The sequence below is a fragment of the Podarcis erhardii genome (genome assembly GCF_964252035.2).
Source record: "Podarcis erhardii genome assembly, chromosome: 1".
In the NCBI taxonomy this organism is placed as follows: domain Eukaryota; kingdom Metazoa; phylum Chordata; class Lepidosauria; order Squamata; family Lacertidae; genus Podarcis; species Podarcis erhardii.
Window position 1 is genome coordinate 34,811,325 of NC_138497.1, and position 20,402 is coordinate 34,831,726.

Genomic DNA, 20,402 nt, shown 5'->3' on the forward strand with positions numbered 1-20,402 from the left:
GCACAAGTAGAGTGACAGACCATGTTGCCCAACATAGTGCTACATCTGAATTAAAGGATTGTGGTTGCTTCACTTCAAACTATGATTGGGAAGCCCAAAGTTGTTCTTGGCTACCCAGTCATGGTTTGTTCGTATGAAACAAGCCATGATCCTCATCTGAGATGCAGCGCTCAGTCAAGGATCATGTTTTGTTCCCTCCAATAGCACTAGGGCCGTGTTTCCCAATGTGGGGCACACACCCCACAGGGGGGCAATTTGATTTTTTTGGAGGGGGCAATTCGAGAATGAGTTAACAGTGAATGGCCTTTTAGGCTTCCTCCATGTGAATAGGAGTTCACCTTTTGAATAATAAGAATTATATGTCATGGTGGGGGAGGCATCAGGATTTTAAAGATGCTTAGGTGGGGCATGGCCAAAAAAAGGTTGGGAACCACTGCACTAGGGGAAGAACAATATCCGTGCTCACAACAAACCATAAGCTATATGTGCAAATGTGGCCACTCATGTCCTTTTTGTTTAAAACACTTTGAGCTCACTCTTCTGCCTTAATGTGAGGCACTCAAGATGACTTGCAACGAAAATAATAAAAAATAGAATGCTCATGAAATTATATAAGATAAACTTAAGAAGTTAAAGAAACCATGAAACAGTAGAAAACCAGCAACAGGCATTCAAGTGTTTGACAAACCAAAAGCTTGTTAGAACAAAGAGAACTTTAGCTTGACACAAATGGTTTAGGTGATGGTGCCAGTGTTGGGATACTGCCAGGGAGACAGAGTCCATCATGACCCCACGTTGTCTCCGTTGCGATCCATCGGCCTCCCGTAGACACGGAGTATCATTCAATTAGCGACACGAGCTCCAGAAATAGCTTGCCACATTCCAGAGCTGATGCACGCTCTATCAGCAGATAATGCACAGCGAAAGATGCACGCAGGAGAGCATTATTTACAATTTTATTCAGCGTTGGTCAGAACAAAGAAAACATGACTGCCTGCTTCGGTGTCTCAGGCACAGAGAGAGAAACGAAAGCATAGACACAACAGAAACATCCTGTGAACAGGAAATACGCAGACTCGGTGACTCACAAAGCCTGCTCCCTTTTAAGGTGGAACGGAAATATCCTAACATCCAGCTGGTATTCCAGAATCAGGACTCGGCCACAGAGAAGGCCTTGCTTGTATTCCAAATGAACGAAGCTTGCAGCAGGCCCTCTCCTCTTGATCTTGAGGGAATGGGCAGGTTGATACAGTTAGAGGTAGTCTTTCATATAAGCTGGTATCAAGTCATTTAGAACTTGTCTCCAGTGTAGCTTGTGTACAAGGACAACCTAAGCTATCTCAGTGATGCAGCCTGCCCAGTGGCTCCTCATTTGCACACCCTGCCTCTAGCTGTCAGCAGCAGTAGGTCTGTGCAATGCATGAGCACATGTGGGAGCAGAAGCTGGTTAGAGAGGGAGGCTGAAGCATTCAAAGTTGGAGGGAAAGCAAGAAAGAAAGATGGACAGTGTGATTCGTGCCAGAGATGGAGGGGGAGGAAAGAGGGGGCGCGCAAAAGGGATGGTTGTACCGAGAGAAAGAAGAAGCACCTGGTGGCTGCTGTACCTTCTGGCCTTTCCCTTCTTTCTTCCTCAACCCCCACCCCTAAGTCTTCCTACTTTGTGCCTGGTCTGCCACCAAGCCAGGAAGTCTGTCCTGACTGACTCCTAAGTGATAGCCATCTCTTCTAGTCAGAAGAATGAGGCATTGAGCAGTGATGCAGGAACTGGAGAGCCAGTGTGCCAGGGTGGGTGGAGAAGGGGGAACTGAGTAAAGGTGGCTGGGAGATGGAAACGTTGCCGGGGGGGGAGGGTCCCCCACCTAAGGTCAAAGAACTGGAGAGTTCACTGAAATAAATTGGAAAGAGAAAATACTAATATTTTAAAATAAGAGTAAACTGGGAGTAGAGAGGAAGGGGATAAAAGAGGGAAGCTGTAATAGAGGAAGAAGTAGACATAAAAGGAACAGGAATTAAGGAAACAGACATTTTGGGTTTGGGGCAGAGATTGCAAGTTAATTGAAAGGAGGAGAGAAGGTCCCCTAATCTGAGTAAGTTTGTTTTCTCCTGCTCTAGAGGCTAGTACCTGACCCAAAAGATTCAAGTTACAGGAACAGAGATTCTGATTAAACACCAGGAAGAACTGTATGACAATAAGAGATGTTCCACAGTGGAACAGATTCCTACGAGAGGTGGTGGACTGTTCTTCATTGAGGTTGGGTGGCCTTCTGTCATGGATGAGATTCCTGCATTGTAGGGGGTTGGACTAAATGACCCTCTGGGTCCAACTCTACAATTCTCTGACTCTATGATTCTATGCAAATTGTTGGAGCTTTTATTGCCTTAAATCCTTATCTGTCAAGGGTAATGAAGCTTCAAAAAGGATTATCACCCAAGTGCCTATACATGATTTCCTGAATGGATGAATTGCTTATTGGGAAATGCGCTCTCTCTCTCTTTCTGTGTTTGTGTTTCTGTGTGTGTGTGTGTTTGTGTGTGTTTGTTTGTGTCTGTCTTTGGAAGAGTGAGGATATTCTCTTATCTTTTATTATGATTGGAAGGCATCAGGCAAATTGTAACTTTAATCATCAGTTTTCATATTATTGGTCCTTACAATGAACACTCAATTGTCTGTAAGTGATATGCCCTGTATATTTATAATTTGATTCCATTTTTATGATTGATTAATTTAATCATGTCTTCTAATAGCAAACTCATGTGGTGAGTGCCATCAGGATTATAGCCAAAATGGGGTGATTGAGAACAGGAGAAATATATCAGCATGTTTAGGGAACCTTGAAGTTTGCAAACGTAAAAAGAAAATAAAAATTAAAAATAAGCAGCAGAAAGAAAAATGGAAATGTGGACTTGGAACGGAATGCCCTGCTAGAGGAAGGCAAGGCTGACTGGATGAGTATCTGAACAGGAACCATTCCATTGGGTGACATACCGTATTTTCTCAAATCTAATGTTCACCTTTTTTTTGGCTAATTACGTTGCAAAAATTAAGGTGCGCTTTAGATTCGACGGCACATTTACATTCGCCAACAAATACTTTTGGTTTCAAGGTTCTGAAATGGAAGTGCGCATTAGATTCAATGGTACATTAGACTCGAGTAGATACGGTCATAAGACATCTCTCCCTATCAAGAGAGAAGTCAGGATAGAAAAGTTATCATAGCTGCCACAAACTGAGTTAACGTTTTATCTATCATGGCCCCAAGATGGCTTTCTTAGAAATTCCACAGCCAGTTCAGATTCCAAATCAGTGTATATGTGAATTTAGGATTTTTTGGGGCCCAGTATGCCTCTCATTTTTTCTTGCTGAATCTCATTTTCCATTTTGTTGCCCATGTTTGGAATGAGATCCCTTTGGAGCTGTTCCCTGTTCCCCAGGTGGGCTACAATTTGGTAGTGTTTGCAAATTTGTCTGCCTTTTAACCCACCCCTAACTCCTTATCATTTATGAACAAGTTAAATAGCACCACCCAACTCATGTCGTTGGAAGATCCTATCCTTTTTTCCCTCCATTGGGAGAACTGTCAAATCTATTCCTACTTCATTAAAGAGGCAGCAGAAACCTGATTTGCATCGCTCCCCCCTGCCTACAGGAGGACCTGGCCTCTAATTCTATGAATAAGTTGTTTTTTGTATTATGAATACAATTATTGGGAAGTTTGCAGCGTAATTGTTCTTTATCACTCTTTCTTGTAAAGATGCCAGTGATGGTGGCCGTTCACATAAAACAGTCTTGGACCGTTGGAGAGAATCACTTCTGTCTTCTGCTAGCCTCTCTCAAATCTTCCTCCACCTCTCAACACTGGAGCGAAGTGTAATCTGGTCCAAATCTATCTTAAATGCTCGCTGCAAAATGTGCAGAAAGAAAGGAGATGCTGAATGCATGGTGCTGTGTGATGTCTGTGATCGAGGCTATCACATTTACTGTATAAGACCAAAGCTCAAGGTAATTCAACTTTTGTCTTGTTTTGTTTTGTTTTAAAATTGTAACCATAAGTAGTAGTTGCATTTTACAAAGGCATGCTGCCTCTTTGTTAGGTTGTTCCCGATGGAGACTGGTTTTGCCCAGAATGTCGACCAAAGCAGCGTTCCAGACGCCTCTCATCCCGACAGAGACCTTCTGTGGAAAGTGATGAAGAGGCTGAAGAACAGATTGAAGAGGAGGAAGATGAAACCAGTTATGAAGAAACTGGACATAGTGAGGAAGAAGGTTATGAAGATGAAGAGGATGAGGACAACTCTGATTCTCAAGAAGAGGATGATGAAAGGTAAATCAGCCACCAAGTTGGCTCTATCCATGCAGAATTCTCACAGCCTTTAATATGATACGTCACATGATCGACTTACTTAAAATTTTAAATTTAAGGTACAAAATGTTAATTTGTTAAAAGTGATTTTCAAAATATGATTGAAATTTCCAAAAAGTGTATTGATTATTTAATATTTCTGAGAGCTACCTGCAAAATTTCATCTTGGGATCTCAGTGGGATCACATTTTTAAAAAATATTTTGTACATATATTTTAAGTAAGTCTGTCATGTGACATACTGTATAGTAAAGCCCATGAAGTTCTGAAGAGATTGGTGTTTTTGGCTTTGACATATCTCAACCCTGGGCTGAGCTTTAAAGGTTTTGATCATTCAACAAGTGTACAAAATATTAAGAAAATTGGACAACATGAGGTAAGAAAGCTGGATCACTTGATATGAAATCACCCAGGGGTATAGTGTTTTGTTTAAAGTGTGTACTTGCAATTAAGACAGGATAACTATGGGTAGCTTCTTAGTTTTAAATTTGCAAAGAAGAAGTTGTCATTCTATAATTGGTAACCTGACAGTTAGTGAGACAGTGCAAATTTATCCACCTAAAACGGCTAATTGAGTGCTAAATTCACAACTTTGAAGAACAGAGAGGAGCAAAGATACTAGCTGTATCACAGAAATTGATACTTGTAACTTCTTACAGCTTATCCAAATCAAGAAAACCTCAAGTAAAACTTGCTTTAAGAACAAGAGCTGCAAAACTTGCAACCAGCATCTCAGGTCAATACAGCCAGCGTCAGAGTACTGGAAGATACAGTTCCCGGAGTCAGCAGAATACACCTAAGCAAACCGGATTTGCAAGTAAAGCTACTGGGAAGGGCATAAGAAAGACAAGGTCTGCTCCTTCATCAGTAGCAAAATCATCAAGACTTAGCAGCCGTACAACTCGTCAGAATCGAGATTTGCTACAAGTAGACACATTTATAGAGTTGACCAGTCCCCAGAGGCGACGCCGAGGAAGGAAGACAGCAGATAATACTCCAGAGAGTAGTCCTTCCAGTTCTCTCGGCTTCAGAATTGTTGATGCTACAGATTCAAAGGAAAAGAAAAGTTCTCCTATTCCTATTGTAAAAAATTCTCCTCAAGACACAGAGCCCAAAAAGAGGGGTAGGAAACGACAATCTACAGGTATGTTGAATCCTTAAAATAATATTGGCTGAAGAATGAATTCAGAAGTTTCCATCATAGTATATATCAGAGCTCTCCAAACTTTTCATGTTGGTGACATACATTTCAGTGGGGTTTTGCCATATTTCAAGAGGTAAAAATCTAGACACAAAAGGTTGTTGAGCCTTTTTAGGGCAATCGCCTGATAGCCCTTCTGTCGCCACCGGGCCCAAGCCACCCACGCCCGCCACAGCCAGCACATTAACCAGTGTTCCAAAATCCAGGACATTTGGTTTAAAATGCAAAATTCCTCCCAGATGGGCATGTAAGGCTCCCAGAAGAAGAGTTGTCTGGGAATTCCAGGATGTATGGCAACCCTACTTTTTAGACATGCATCATTTCGCGACATAGTAATTCAGTTTTACTAGCAAACTGGAGGTTAAACTAACCCCTTTCCAGCCCTGGGAGGAACACGGGGAGCATTCATGCGACATACCTACACACTGCAGTTGATAACTAACGTGTCGCAACACAGTTTGGACATCTCTGCTTTATGTAAAAGTAATGTGAATTGGCCTTAAAGCATGGCAAAACGGATGTAGAACTAGGGAGGTTTGTTATTGTATCCTGTGGCTTTTCATACTCTTGCTGCCAGAAATACATGGCATAGCACTATGGATCAGAGTCTTGCATTTTTTCATTGTCAAGAGAATCAATTCTTTTCCATTTTCTCATTGGTTGTCTCCCTCCAATCTCATTCTTAAGGCTTTTCTAGGTAGGGAGGCCACCTAGCTGGAGAATAGAGAAGATTCAGAACATTTAAATGGCGCACGGCAATATACTAGAAAGCTTTTCTAGTCTGGTCAAGTAAAGGTTATAGGGGTAGAAGGCTTGGAGTAATCGGGTGAATTGTTTCATCTTAGGGCTTAGAGAGTTTGCAACTTGGGGCAGGCCAGCAAGAGAGATTAAGGCTGCTCCTCTCTGACTGAACTTGATGTCGTCTTTGCCCCGAGTTATATCAGGAATGGGCAAAAGTTTGGGGTAGTGTAATGCACCCTTGTTTGAATGTGAAATTGCTGATCTTCTAACAAAAAGAAGAAACATCTTTCAGATCAGCCTCCATACCTGAGGAAAACTCAGCGCAAAAAGAGCTTTTAAGCTCTCTGCCTTGCTTGCATTTACCTTGCAGAATTTCAACCAGCTGGTCTTCAATTGTGTATGATTTAAAACTGTGCAAGTTTGATGTGCATAAGATGCCATCATACTATACACCAGTTTGTTTACTAATCATTTTTCTTCATTCTGAAAAGGAAGCCAGCTCCTTTCAGGTCAAGTCATTACTCAGTACTTAGTACCAGCTTACACAAATTGTGTAGTTCTGTAAACAGTTGTATCTGAATGAATGTCTTTTGAGGGGGCTGTTTCCTTCAGAGGACACTGGAGGTTGGTGGGCAGGGAGACCCATTCTAGCTTTCTTTATCCTCAACTGTAGCACTTTGAGTAAGGATGAACTTAGATCATATTGTTTCTGTACCACTTTAGCTTTTCTTAACATGTTCCTATTCCCTCAGCATAATGTATTTCTTAAATAATTTGTTTTTCCCCCAGAGCCGTCTCCAATGCCTTTGAATAGGAGAAGTTCAGGACGTCAGGGTGGAGTTCATGAACTGTCTGCTTTTGAGCAGCTTGTTGTGGAATTGGTGCGTCACGATGACAGCTGGCCTTTTATGAAACTAGTGTCCAAAATCCAGGTAAATAGATGGGGTCCAGTGTAGTAAAAAGTGACATTTACTGACAAACCAGGAATAGTCAAAAAGAGGAAGAATAGAAAAATACTTCTGAAATTCAATCTCTACATTTGAGTCATATCTAGAACTAAAAGTTTCATATGTTACTGTAATAACTTGGGTATGCCTCACCTATCTATTTTGAAGATGTAAATTTGGTGGAATATATGGGCTAATGTCAGGGACATGGGTGGTACTGTGTGTTAAACCACTGAGCCTAGGACTTGCTCATCAGAAGGTTGGCAGTTCAACTCCCCGTGACGGGGTGAGCTCCCGTTGCTTGGTCCCTCCTCCTGCCAACAAAGCACATCAAAGTACAAGTAGATAAATAAGTACCACTCTGGTGGGAAGGTAAACGGCGTTTCCATGCACTGCTCTGGTTTGCCAGAAGTGGCTTAGTTATGCTGGCCACAAGATTGGAAGCTGTACGCCGGCACCCTCTGCCAATAAAGCAAGATGAGCATCACAGCCCCAGAGTCGTCCGTGACTGGACCTAATGGTCAGGGGTCCCTTTACCTTTACGGGCTAATGTAGTGCTAATGCCAGAGAGATTGACTTTTCTCCAATCCTTATTTGAATGCTATGACAACAGAAGTGTAAGAGACAGTTCAGCAAAGTCAGTGTTGGGTCCTGAAATTCAGAAAGGCTTCTTTTGTTGGCTGTGTGAAGAGGGAGCTTGTTAACTCCAGGTTCAGCATTTTCTGTTTTGTTCATAGCTCAGCGATTATCAGGAGGTAGCTGAACACACACCATGCATGGGCAATGTCACCACCTTGCAACTGAAGACAGGAAATGCAAACTGATGTTTTGCATTTTAACTTGGTCCAGTGAATGACAAACTGCAGGAACAGACTTAATAGATCCAGAAAGGGAAACATTAGGGGGAAAACTCAAGAAAGTTTAAATTGACTTGTATTGTAAAACATTGTAATGGCCACAAGATGGCGATGTTACCCAGCCATGTTGCCTGTTAATCACCTAGAAACACCCTTCAGGTGAGAACCAGCTGTTCCACTTTTTGAACATTGAAGTAGAACAATGAAAAGTGCATACAAATTCAGGACATGATTCTGTACTGTAGTTTGAAAACAGGCTGATCTATTGACCTGTTCTTAAGAGACAATGGATTGGAAATATGTAAAATACATACCTTGTAACTGCTGCATTGTTGTTTAGTCGTGACCCCATGGACCAGAGCGCGCCATGCACGCCTGTCTTCCACTGCCTCCCGTAGTTTGGTCAAATTCACACATTCCTGATATTCAGAAAAAGGCAGGGCTGCCTGTTTGGGTGGGCAGATTAAAAAGATTTAACTTCTGAATGAGGTCTCTTGATTTATTGCCTAAAAATCATGAAAAATATTTTGATTGTATGTCCTTTTTTGCTCTTTCTCTCTGCATTTTTAAAAAATGTACTTCTTTACCTAAATGCAGGTACCAGACTACTATGATATTATCAAAAAACCTATTGCCTTAAACATAATTCGTGAAAAAGTCAACAAATGTGAATACAAACTAGCTTGTAAGTAAAGTTTTCTAAAATAATTCTATTTCTGTTGCTTTAAACACAGTTTAATTTACAAGGCATCTGAATGACTTTAGTTTTATGCTATTCTGAAACAGTGGAGTTATGCATTAGGAGTTATGCTCCCAGCAGTGGGTGTTCAGCATATTTAACAATACAGTGGTGCCTCGCAAGACGATAATAATCCGTTCCGCGAGTCTCTTCGTCTAGCAGTTTTTTCATCTTGCGAAGCACGGCCATTAGCGGCTTAGCGCTATTAGCGGCTTAGCGGCTATTAGCAGCTTAGAAAAAGGGGGGAAAGGGAAAAAACTCGCAAGACGTTTTCGTCTTGCAAAGCAAGCCCATAGGGAAATTCGTCTTGCGAAGCGCCTTGAAAAACGGAAAACCCTTTCGTCTAGCGAGTTTTTCATCTTGCGAGGCATTCGTCTTGCGGGGCACCACTGTACACACTTTATTTACCTCTAGCTGAAATGTGAGAATACTCTCTTGTGCGCCAAAGTAATCCACCGTAAGGGTGGTGGTGTCTTTGTCTAGGAAACATTGATTTTGGGATTATCTATAATTTTTATAACATTATGGACTAAATGTGTATTTGTTTTTTCTTCCTTACAGCAGAATTCATTGAAGACATTGAACTGATGTTTTCAAACTGCTTTGAGTATAACCCACGCAATACAAGTGAAGCAAAGGCTGGAACAAGACTTCAGGATTTTTTCCGTGTTCAGGCTCACAAGCTTGGACTTCCTCTTACTTCTGGTTACATGGACCGTGCTGCTCCAGCAGCCAAAAAATCCCGAATCTAACGTCTTCCTTTTAAAGGACTTCTATTAGAGGAATCCTCTTATATTTTCATGGAAATGAAATATTTAAATCATGCAGCCATAGAAAGCAATAACATCTGTCACACCTTGGAAGTGTGACCTGCACTATGTTCTCAATTATTAAGCACTCAGGAGAATGTAGGAAAGATTACCTTTGCTACAGTTTTGTTCAGTGACTAATAACTTTGATCGATGTGTTTTGAATACAGTACTGGTTTACAGTAGCTTTTGTACTTTTAATGACCATTTTGTGTCAAAATACCTTCCAGAAATATTTTTCTTCAGCACCAGATATTGTTATATTGTTTAGATCTTGTAGGAGCTGTGGCATTGTCTTGTGAGGGTTCTACCTAGGCTAAAACAGTCATCTGCAACGCAGTGGACATCTGAAGTCACTTGAGCACAAAGTTTTGACACTACAAGTGAATGAGTACACCTTTTTATCATTTAAATTAGTGTGCTGGTGCTGTTTGGAGAAATTCAGTCTGACTTTATTAAGTAGATATTTATTTAGCGTTCAAATAATTTGTGGATTTGTTTTTGTATTTATAAAAAAAATTACTTGGAGGATAAAGAATTCATTAATTTGTTTACTCTGTGTTTAGTTGTTTAAACCTCTCATGATCAGTTAATTGTCCTCTACCTGGCAGTTTTTACAGCAAAACTGAAAGTTTATTTGTACAACTTCTGAGTGTAAAAAATAAAGTGAAACATTTTTCAAAGTACTACTTGCTTATCTGTATACTAGTGGCTGCCCAGTTCTTGGGTGAAGCAATAATAGATAACAGGACTTGCCACTTGTTGATTCTATCAGCAGCATTTCTTAATTGATGTGTGATCCTTTAATGTTTGCAGATCTGTCATGATGAACTATTCCAATACCCGTGTCCATACTACTCCTGCAGATGTCTTGAAAACTACTTATTTAATTTTTTCTAAAACTTTTTGTCAATAAAGTAAAACACAAAAACTTTTGCCTCAATATTAATCTTGGGTGACTTGGAAATTTGCCTCTGTACAAAAGACCAGAAACATAAGGTTTCTAGTAACAGTCAATTTTCATACTTTGTTATCAGAATAGAGTAGCCCAAATGTGAGTTACTCAATTCAGTCAATCAGTCGTTTTATTTGTATGCTGCCTTTCCAAAGTTAAAACAAAGCAGCTTACAACATGTTAAAATTACATAATTACAAACATAACAAAACAAGTCTGTGGTTTTCTAGAAGTTGCTGGACTACAATTTCCATCATCCCAGACCATTGGCCATGATGCCTTGAAACTAATTGGAGTTTGAGCTTGACATCGATACCAGGGAAGGTCCTGAAGATAATTCAACAAAGATTAAGTATGGGTTTCTCAAAAATGTCATGCCAGACCAATCTGATTTCTTTTTTTGATGGAATTACAAACTTGGTGGATCAGAGAAATGTGATAGACACAGTGTATCTTGATTTCAGTTAGGCTTTTGACAAAGTCCCCCATGATATTCTCTTGAGGAAGCCTTCAAAATGTGGGTTGAATGAGATAAATGTTAGGTGGATTTGTAGCTGGTTAACTTACCAAACTTGAGTACTCATTAATGGTTCCATGTCATCCTGGAAAAAAGTGACAAGTTGGGTGCCACAGGGTTATGTCTTTATAAATGACTTGGATGAAGGAATTGAGGGGATGCTCATCAAATTTGCAGATGACACTAAAATAGGAGGAGTAGCTAATGCCGTGGAAGACAGAATCAGAATTTAAAATGACCTTAACGGATTGGAGAACCGGGCACAAGCTAACAAAATGAATTTCAATAGAGACAAATGTAAAGCACTTAGGCAGGAAGAACCAGGTACACAAATACAGGATGGGGGACACCTAGCTTCAGTGCTTTTTTCTCTGGGGGGATGCAGGGGTACGCATACACCTAAACATTTTGTGAATCTGTACTTTTGTCCATTTACTGTATTTTTCCCAATTTGAACTATAAAATGGTGATTTTCTTGAGTCAAAATGAGGGTACCTCTAAACCTTTTTTTTTTTTAAGAAAAAAAGAGCACTGCCTGGCTTACTAGCAGTACATGTGAAAAGGATTTAGGGGTCTTGGTGGACCACAAGCTTAATATGAGTCAACAGTATGATGCAGCAGCAAAAAAAGCTAATGCTATTTTAGGCTGCATCAATAGAAGTAGTGTCCAGATGAAGGGAAGTAGTAGTACCACTCTATTCTGCCTTAGACCACTCTTGGAATACTGTGTCCAATTCTGGGTAGCACAACTTAAGGATATTGACAAGCTGGAACTTGTGCAGAGGGCGGCAACCAAGATGATCAAGGGTCTGGAAAGTAAGCCTTATGAAGAACGCTTGAAGGAGCTGGGTATGTTTAGCCTGGGAAAGAGGAGACTGAGAGGAGATATAATAGCCATCTTCAAATATCTTGGAAATATCTGTCACATGGAAGGGGGCATGCTTGTTTTCTCCTGTTCTTGAGGGTAAGACTTGAGGCAACGGCTTCAAGGTGCAAGAGATTCCAACTAAACGTTCGGGAAAACTTTTGACAGTAGGAGTTGTGTGGCAGTGGAACAGACTTCCACAAGAGGGAGTTTTTAAGCAGAAGTTGGATGGCTGGCCATGTGTCATGGATGCTTTAGCTGAGATTCCTGCATTGCAGGGGATCGGAGTAGATGACCCTTGGGGTCCCTTCCAACTCTTAAGATTCTGAGTCCAACAACATCTGGAGGGCCACAGGTTATCTATCACTGTTTGGAAGTCATCTAACTTGTAGACAGATGGAGAGCTAAGCAGGATAAGTACTCCTGAAAACTGGCTGAAGTCTTGGCCATGAGCAACAATGTGCTTGTAAGAATGTTTGTTTCATTTACCTTACCTATTAATGTGAGGTGTGCTGCGTAAATTTAAATGGACCACAAGAGAATCTCACCCCTGTCTGTAAAGCACCCATGGGCATTGCATTTTTGTACAGGTCAAGCATAGGCATAACTTTATACTTATACTTTTATAAAGCCATTATAAAAGAGAGCCACTCAATTACTTTTTATAAATTTTTTCTTGATCATTTTTTACCCATGAACAAACACTACAGAACAAAAAAACAGTAAACATATTGCTGTGTGCACTACATGTGTATCCTTTGACTCTTGATTCTTGATTAAAATACAAAAAAACTACTTTTCTTTCCCCCAAATGTAAGGCCCTTGTAACATCATCTCCCTTTCCTCCAATTCAAAATTCAATATTGACCCACAAATTAGCTTTATATTCATGTATTAATGCCAACAATTGCCTAACTTGGAAGGCACTAAATACCAGAAGTTAGGTATTATGGGGTCGGTCTCCTGCTGCTATGTGCATCCATCCCCCCTTTGTTTTTTCTCTCTGCCTTTTATCATTATCTACCACTTTGTAAATTCATCTTGTTGTATATAAACTGGTAGTACTTCAAAAATGTATGCCAATTTTGGTTACCACTTTCGTTTTAATGAGTGCTATTTTGCCAAGCCAGATTTTTAGGCAGATTTTTCCATAGACCTGAATGCTCTACTCCAACCTTCTTACAGATTTATTAGATTGTATTTCGGACTGCTTTGACATGAATTTAAATCTGCTTTATTTTCTGTTTTAATATATGCTACATCTTGTTGTGTGCCTACCTTCATTCTGATACTTTGCCTTAGCCGAGTTTTTTTTTAAAATTATTATTGTTGTTGTTGTTGTTGTTGTTGTTTTTGTTTTCTGTTAGTCCCTTTGGACAAGAGAGGGACCTAAGCTAAAAATGAAAGGCATGCCTCTGTTATTTGGTGCTCCATCTGACGCAGGTGCCTTCACTCCTTCAGCAACTCTGTTGCCCCTTCTCTTTAAGTCACAAGGTGACCCAAACCCAAGTGCTGGCTGTCCACAGAAGCACTCAGAAGAGCCGGTGCAGTACAGTGTGGTACAGTGGTTAGAGTATCGAACTAAGATGGGAAGCAGGGATAGGTGTAGCCAAGGGGGGCAACTGCCCCCCTAAATCAATACTTACCTGAGGTTCTGTCCCCACAACATAAAGCCTGCCCCCCCACATAAATCCGGGCCACGCCCATGGAATAGGGTTCAAATCCTCACTCGGCCATGAAACTTACTGGGTGACCTTGAGCGGGCCACTGCCTCTCAGCCCAACCTACCTCACAGGGTTGCAGTGGGGATTAATACAGGAGGGGGGGGGGGAAGAACCAGGTACGTCACCTTGAGCTCCCAGCAGATTGCCTGTTTGCGAAGAGCTCCCCGGCCCCCTCGCTCCGTCGAGAGCGCGGAGAGAGAGGGAGGCAGCTGGTCCTCCTTCCTCACGGCTCCCTCAGCGGCCCGTTGAGCGAGGAGGCCAGGCTGGAGGCCGCTGCAAGAGCGCCCGCCGCTTCCAGGCGGTGCCCCGGCGGGCCGCTCCCTCCCGGGGAGAGCCGGCGGCTGCAGCAGCAGCAGCAGCAGCAGCTTCGCGGCCACCTCCGCGGCTCCCCCTCAGCCTGCGGCTTGGCTTGGCCGCGCAGCGGAGGAGGAGGAGGAGGAGGGAGAACCGGCCAAAACGAAGCAGCACCGAGAGAGGGAGGCGAGCGAGCAGCTGAGGCGGCTGGAAAGCGCCGTCGCCGCGCGGCCGCCCTTTGCTCGCCTCCTCTCCGTGGGCTGCGGAGGGGATGTGGGCGAGACTGCAGCAGGTGGCGGCGGCGCTCGCCTTGGGGTCAGCCTGGAAGCGGGCGAGGGAGTTGTAGGGCGGCCCGGTGGGGCGGGGCGCAACCCTAGGAGTCGCCCTCTGGCAGAACAAAGCCGGAGGATGGCGCGGGGAGGGGGTGCCTAATTCTCCTCAGGAAATCCCCCTCCGTCCTTCCTTCCCGTTAGGGAAGTTTCCTCGTCGAAAGAGGAGTGGGGGCGTCGTTCACGAGGAGGAGGGAGGTGGGCGGCCCTCCGTCCCCTCCCCATTTTGTGCTCTGCAGGGCTGGGCCGGGCCTGCAGCACGTGGTGACAGAAGGCGGCGCCCATGTGACCGGCCTTTCCTCCCCCCCCCCGCTTTCCCCTCCAGCCCCCCGCCTGTCTCCTCGCCTCAGCCCAGCCTGCGCTTTCCGAGCTGTGCTGCGAGCAGCGTCAAGCAGACCCCTCCGCTCCATAGGCAGCAAGCAGCAGGAGCGGCCTCCGCCATCACCGCCGCCGCCGCAACAGGGACCCGGCACCATGGTAAGGGCGGGGCAGCCTGACTCGCCTCAGCGTGGCCCGGCCGGCTTGTGCCAGGCTGGGTGTGGGACTAGGCCCCCCGCGAGGGTGAGAGGGGCTCAGCGGGGCCCGCGGCCTCTGGCGGCCATTTTAGTCTAATTTTAGCCCGGGGAAGGGGCACCGACCCTCTCCCCCCCCCCCCGCTCCACCGCCGCCCCAACTCGTGGTCGGCGGGCGGGCGGCCCGCTTCCCGGGGAGAAGCGCCCGCAAGTTCTTCGCCTTGTGAGTGACGGAGGGGGTTCCCACGCATACGAGTCTCGCACGCTTTCTTTTCACAAGTCTGCAAGCCCACGCACAGCTCCATGGGCGAGGAAGCAAAAGAAAGGGCGGCTGGTTCCTTCCTAGGTGTGGCGGGGGGCAGCGGCTCTTTGTAAGATGGCAGGGTATATACATGGCCCTCTTCTCGGGTTGTTGCTGAGGACCAAGTAACGGGACAACTTACCTTCACACATCCTTTCTTTCCCTTCCATGGAGCCATAGGGACAAGTGTGTCGTGTGCGCGTGTAGTGGGGCTTGGCTCCCCCTTTCCCTGGAAAGGGCTCTTTTTTTTCTGTGTTATGGTAAGCCCCGTCTAGTTCATCGTGGGGGAATGATACGTGTTATGCCCCGCTTGTCATTTGGGAGAAGCTAGAGGTAGCAAATCACTTGTATCTCTATTTATGGAAGGGTAAATGTACAGTATGCGGGAGCCCAGACCACGGAGAAAGGTTTGGTTCCTTTTGCTTGGCTCTGAAACGGGAGTGAAAGAGCAGGTTTTGCCGCCTCCTTCATTCTCTGCCTCTTTGTGGGGGCTGATCGTTTCCAATAGTATACATATGACACGGCGAGGATGGTCTCCTTTTCATTTTGGGCTTAAGTGCCTTAGAGTGGAATTCCCCCTTTCTCGTAGTGCGTTGTAAGAATATAGGCTTTCTGCTTCTCTTAGTTGGGATTGTGATGCCAGTGGGGGTGGGTGGAATGACGCATAGTTGGGTTTGCCCCTCTCCATTGTGTCTGAATGTGTCAAGGGGGGTGGGGAAGGAAGCACCAAGCCGAGAGATGGCTGCTTCCTTTGTTGGAGTGCTTTAATCATAATTTGTGGGCAGGGTGCTCTTAACTGGGAAAGCTGGAAGGTGAGTGGCATTTACCATTCATTGTGTTTGGATGGTGTCTGGTTTATGGCAGAAATTCAGTGTTTGTTTGTGAAACACATGGGGGCATCTATCTCTCCTTGTGTTCTTGTTGCAGTGTACCATTAGGAGCTCTGCCCTAGAACTACATTGCTGAGAATCCAGCAGAAGGGCAGGAATGTTCTGGCTGTATTTGGGCAATAGTCATTACATTGGCACTAGATGGCTCAAAAACTGACTGGGGCGGGGGGGGGGGGGTGAGAAAAGAAAAAATAGTAAAGGAGCTGTATTGTCTCATCTTTCCATAGAAGTGAACAATATGGTATAAAACATGCTGGTCCATTATCAGTTTTAATTTTTCTTTCTTTTCTCTCTAAATTTTTGAGATATACAACTAAACTAAATGGAGTCTTTTGGACAAGAAATAGTGCTTGAGAACTAGTTGTAAGAAACATTTTTTTAAAGATGAAGATTCCTACTTTGTGTTTTAAATAACAAGTCAGAAATGATTAAATATTTTCTACCTTCATCTGTCACTGTTCTGCTATATATTTGCAGTTTCTCCTAAACTAATGTGCTGTAAAAAGCTTTAAAATCTTTGCTCTTTTAAGGGGGTTGTTTATCTGAAAACAAGTATAGTTAGTTATTTTTAAGTGTTTAAAAGAAAAACCTTTTGGTTCCTTTGCCATGTTACAGCAGTGTCATGGGAGCGGCTATTCTCTGGGTTTACCCCATGATAACATTTAAATGCCCTCAAATATAGGTGGGAACAGTTGCCTAGGCCTTTAAAACAGAATTAGCACTCATTAACTGCAGGCCTATTAACCTACAGCAACACTATAGGATGAAAAGCAGAAACTAAAAAAAAATAGCAAAAAAGCTTATGGGTTTCCAGTGTACCCTTACAGAACACCTCTGTCCAGTCAGAATGAGAGAGTCACATTTTTGTAGGCTCGGCTTCTATAAGCCTCAATACTCTTGGGAGGAATTGTACATTCTGTCCTTGATTCTTTCATCATGTAGTAACTTCACTAGAATATTTATAGGGTATTAAATAAAATCTAGGAATTTTAAATACATAATATTAAACCTGACACGATACAAAAGGCATTTCTTCTCTTAGAGGCTTACGTCACTGAACAAAACTAGAATAATGACAGAGCTTGATATGAACTACTGCAAATGCATTTGATTATTTCTGTGCAAAATCCCATGTAGTGTTTGCTTAAGCATGTTTACTCATTAGTAAGCCCCAATGAATTCAGTGAGAGTTACTCTTGGCTAAATGTGCTCTTAAATGAGTCAAAATTGCTATCTTAACCTAAAACTAGATAATTGTGTTTTGTTGTTGTGTTGTATTAAGGTAATGGTGGCTGGCTTTGGACCAAATTGTATGTTTCTAATAGATGATGTTTATTATAGTGGATGCTGTTTTGCTTTGTTTTGTAGGCTTCTGGAGTAACAGTGAATGATGAAGTTATCAAGGTTTTCAATGACATGAAAGTACGAAAATCTTCAACGCCAGAAGAGATTAAAAAACGAAAGAAAGCAGTTCTCTTCTGTTTAAGTGATGACAAAAGACAAATAATTGTAGAAGAAGCAAAGCAGATACTAGTTGGTGACATAGGTGATACAGTGGAGGACCCTTATACATCTTTTGTGAAGCTGTTACCTCTGAATGATTGTCGATATGCTTTATATGATGCAACATATGAAACAAAGGAATCTAAAAAAGAAGACCTGGTATTTCTATTCTGGTGTGTAAATCAAAGGATTATTATTTAAATAGAATTTTGTTTCCAAAATTCAATGGGTTAAATAACAAGTCTTTACTCCCCGTCTGTAGGGCTCCAGAGAGTGCGCCTTTAAAAAGCAAGATGATCTACGCAAGCTCAAAAGATGCCATTAAAAAGAAATTCACAGGTATGAGCAGAAAATATTCCACATGGCAACTTTGTATTTAGCTACTTCCTCAGAGTAACAATTCTTTTTGGATAACTACCGTGTTTAAGCTGCTATTGATGTAGGCAGGTATTTGATACTTGAGCAGGAAGGCACTTGTTGCTATGAAAATACTGAACAAATATATCTCTGTTTATTTATCTTTTTCAGGTATTAAACATGAGTGGCAAGTAAATGGGTTGGATGATATTAAAGATCGATCAACACTGGGAGAGAAACTAGGAGGCAATGTGGTAGTTTCACTTGAAGGAAAACCCTTATAAAAGGACAGACAAGTGCCATCTGGAGCTTCCATTTTTGCAGCTCATTCAATTGGAATAGCATTAGTTCCTTTTGCCCCACCTTCCCAGATCCCAAATTCCTGAAGGAGACGTCATTATACAGTCTATAAGTGGTCACCATTAGACTGTTTTTAAACCTGATAGTTTATGTAGAATCCAAGGAATGCCTCACATCATATTCTTAGCCAAAACTGATGTGGGCATTCCTTGCAAATATGTACAGTGAATGTGATAGTTGATGTGGATAGTCTAGCCAAGCAACAAAAGGTTTAAGCTAATTGATTGCCTTTAAAGTATTGTCCAACAGTCAAATGGTAGACTCTATTCAGTATTACTTTACAGTTGCACTTGATCGCAGTTCCATGAGGCTCTTGTGCATTCATACACCTCACCTGCCTTGACAAGCCTTTTTTGTGACATGGCAGCACTCAACACTATGCATTTAAATTAAAGCACTTTTTGTAATATGTTTTATTTCCCCTTTCCCAAGGAATGCCAATTAAGTTTCTGTAATTGTCATCAAACTGTTGTAGTACCCCAGTTTTCATTCCTGTTACATGCATATCTTTATAACTGAAGTAGCTGTTAACGATGCCTTTTTGTTTTTCTGTTGAATGTACACTACTGAACAGGAGTAGGAACTATCTGTTTACCATGCAAGTCTTGCAACACTAATGATGTTTTGTAAAACATCAATCATAATGGCAATTTCTGTATAAAAAGAGCCTTAAATGGAACATTGTTTTTGAGATCAAATATATTAGCCACGTTGCAATAAAACTTGTGGCTTATTACAGAATGTTGCCTTGTTTTCATTGGGAACTACAGAATGAAATGTATTTTAACATTTTGCAGAGTTTTGTTTTCAGCGGTACCTCTCCTAGATACTGAGCAGTTGCTCTCAACTTCAGTAATAAATCTCTTTATATTTATTCATGATCCCACTGTAGGAATGATTTGAATAAGGGACTTTCCTCTGCAATCTTTACTGTAATAAATTGCCATCATTTTGGGAACAACTGGGGCATCAGTCTACAACTAGCTTATATCTGAAACTTAAAAGGGAAACAATGAGGCATGTAATGCACTATCACAGAATATCCTTCACAGTTTTACATGTTAAGTATTGCAAGTACCATCTTTTGTTCAGTCACAGGGCAACTCTTGCCAGTTAATTTTTGTGCTAATAGGACTGGAAAGCTTTTGCAGCTACTAAGTCTTGCATCAGGAACATGATTTGGCTAAGAGCCAAACACTGCTCTCCTTATAGAGAATTTGATCTGCTCTGTGCGAGCAGTCCTCCGTTGGCCAGAGCTATTTATGGCAAACACATGCTTTTGTATCTTGTCATCAGTTCTCCACAAATGGCAAAACTGGACATGATTCTACTGGTATGCATAAAGGAACTCTGTTAGGGAGCCAATTGCTGTTGCAGTGTACATACCACCAGGAGGAATGCTTTCATCAAAGGATAGAAATTGAAAATGGTTACGAGTTTTTTAAAAGAAGGTAGCAGAGAATAGAAATAAGTTTAAACTGATGTAAACTTTTTTTTACTTAAGTCTGGAGGAGAAATAGACAACAGTAAATAGGTTTATGAAACAATGTAATTTGTCAGTGGCTCTGTAGAATGTTACTATTTCAAGCTTTCAGCTGTTTCTGACTTATTGGAAGTGAAATGCATCTCTTTTAGTGTACTGAATTCTATTGTAGAATACTGACTGGCATGCTGAGTTGCTAGATGTTAACTATTTCTATGCAAAAAAGGAAAGCGAAAATTCTTTTTTGCAGATTAAAACATTTGATTGGAAAGTGTCTTCATTATCCCACATCTCTTAAATATTATGCCTCGTAAAAACCTGGCTGGTATAAAAACTGCTCTATTTTGTTACCTAGAATTGAGAAAACCCAAATGCTTTGAAATGAATGTTAATAATAATAATCTGTACCTGAGCAATGCTCATCTGTGTAAAGCACTATTTTTCAGTTCATGTAATCCTCTGCTAGTAATGTCATTTGGTGCTTGCAAATTGTGTTGAACAGATGTCTGAGGCTTTAGAACTGAATATTGAAGAGGAGAGTACGTTTACTTTAAAATTGAGCCCAGTTTTGTATTCATGCAAAAGTCTACAGGGATTTATGTAAAATGAAAGCTTATTTATATTGACAAAGGACAGAATTCTGCATAATAACTTTGGT

General features: G+C 42.0%; 2 protein-coding genes and 1 long non-coding RNA gene across 10 annotated transcripts in view; 2 read left to right on the top strand and 1 right to left on the bottom strand.

The window, feature by feature from the left end:
- The window catches only part of BAZ1A (bromodomain adjacent to zinc finger domain 1A), a 42,518-nt gene extending 31,921 nt beyond the window's left edge, over positions 1-10,597 (top strand). For 6 of the 7 annotated variants that reach the window (XM_081858381.1, XM_081858380.1, XM_081858383.1 and 3 more), the window contains 6 exons: positions 3,753-4,000; positions 4,093-4,322; positions 5,020-5,504; positions 7,092-7,234; positions 8,704-8,791; positions 9,407-10,597. In XM_081858381.1, coding sequence (XP_081714507.1) covers positions 3,753-4,000; positions 4,093-4,322; positions 5,020-5,504; positions 7,092-7,234; positions 8,704-8,791; positions 9,407-9,597 — 1,385 coding nt within the window. In that variant the 3' untranslated portion in view covers positions 9,598-10,597. The remainder of the gene's footprint in view (positions 1-3,752; positions 4,001-4,092; positions 4,323-5,019; positions 5,505-7,091; positions 7,235-8,703; positions 8,792-9,406) is intronic. The other variant, XM_081858385.1, reaches the window with a different exon arrangement.
- A 124-nt stretch (positions 10,598-10,721) lies between these two features.
- LOC309345646 lies at positions 10,722-13,257 on the bottom strand. Its single transcript, XR_014158336.1, has 2 exons — positions 11,177-13,257; positions 10,722-10,936 (listed from the first exon to the last, which is right to left on the bottom strand). It is a non-coding gene; the product is annotated as an uncharacterized lncRNA (long non-coding RNA).
- Positions 13,258-14,420: 1,163 nt separating this feature from the next.
- On the top strand, positions 14,421-19,002 carry CFL2 (cofilin 2). Of its 2 annotated transcripts, none has more exons than XM_081866847.1 (4): positions 14,421-14,815; positions 17,410-17,717; positions 17,807-17,883; positions 18,073-19,002. In XM_081866847.1, the coding sequence occupies exons 1-4, from the start codon at positions 14,813-14,815 to the stop codon at positions 18,183-18,185; spliced, it is 501 nt and encodes a 166-aa protein (XP_081722973.1). In that variant the 5' UTR covers positions 14,421-14,812; the 3' UTR covers positions 18,186-19,002. The 2 variants fall into 2 exon arrangements, with proteins under 2 accessions (XP_081722973.1, XP_081722974.1); XM_081866848.1 differs by lacking the exon at positions 14,421-14,815 and adding an exon at positions 14,927-15,073.
- The last annotated feature ends 1,400 nt before the right edge of the window (positions 19,003-20,402 follow it).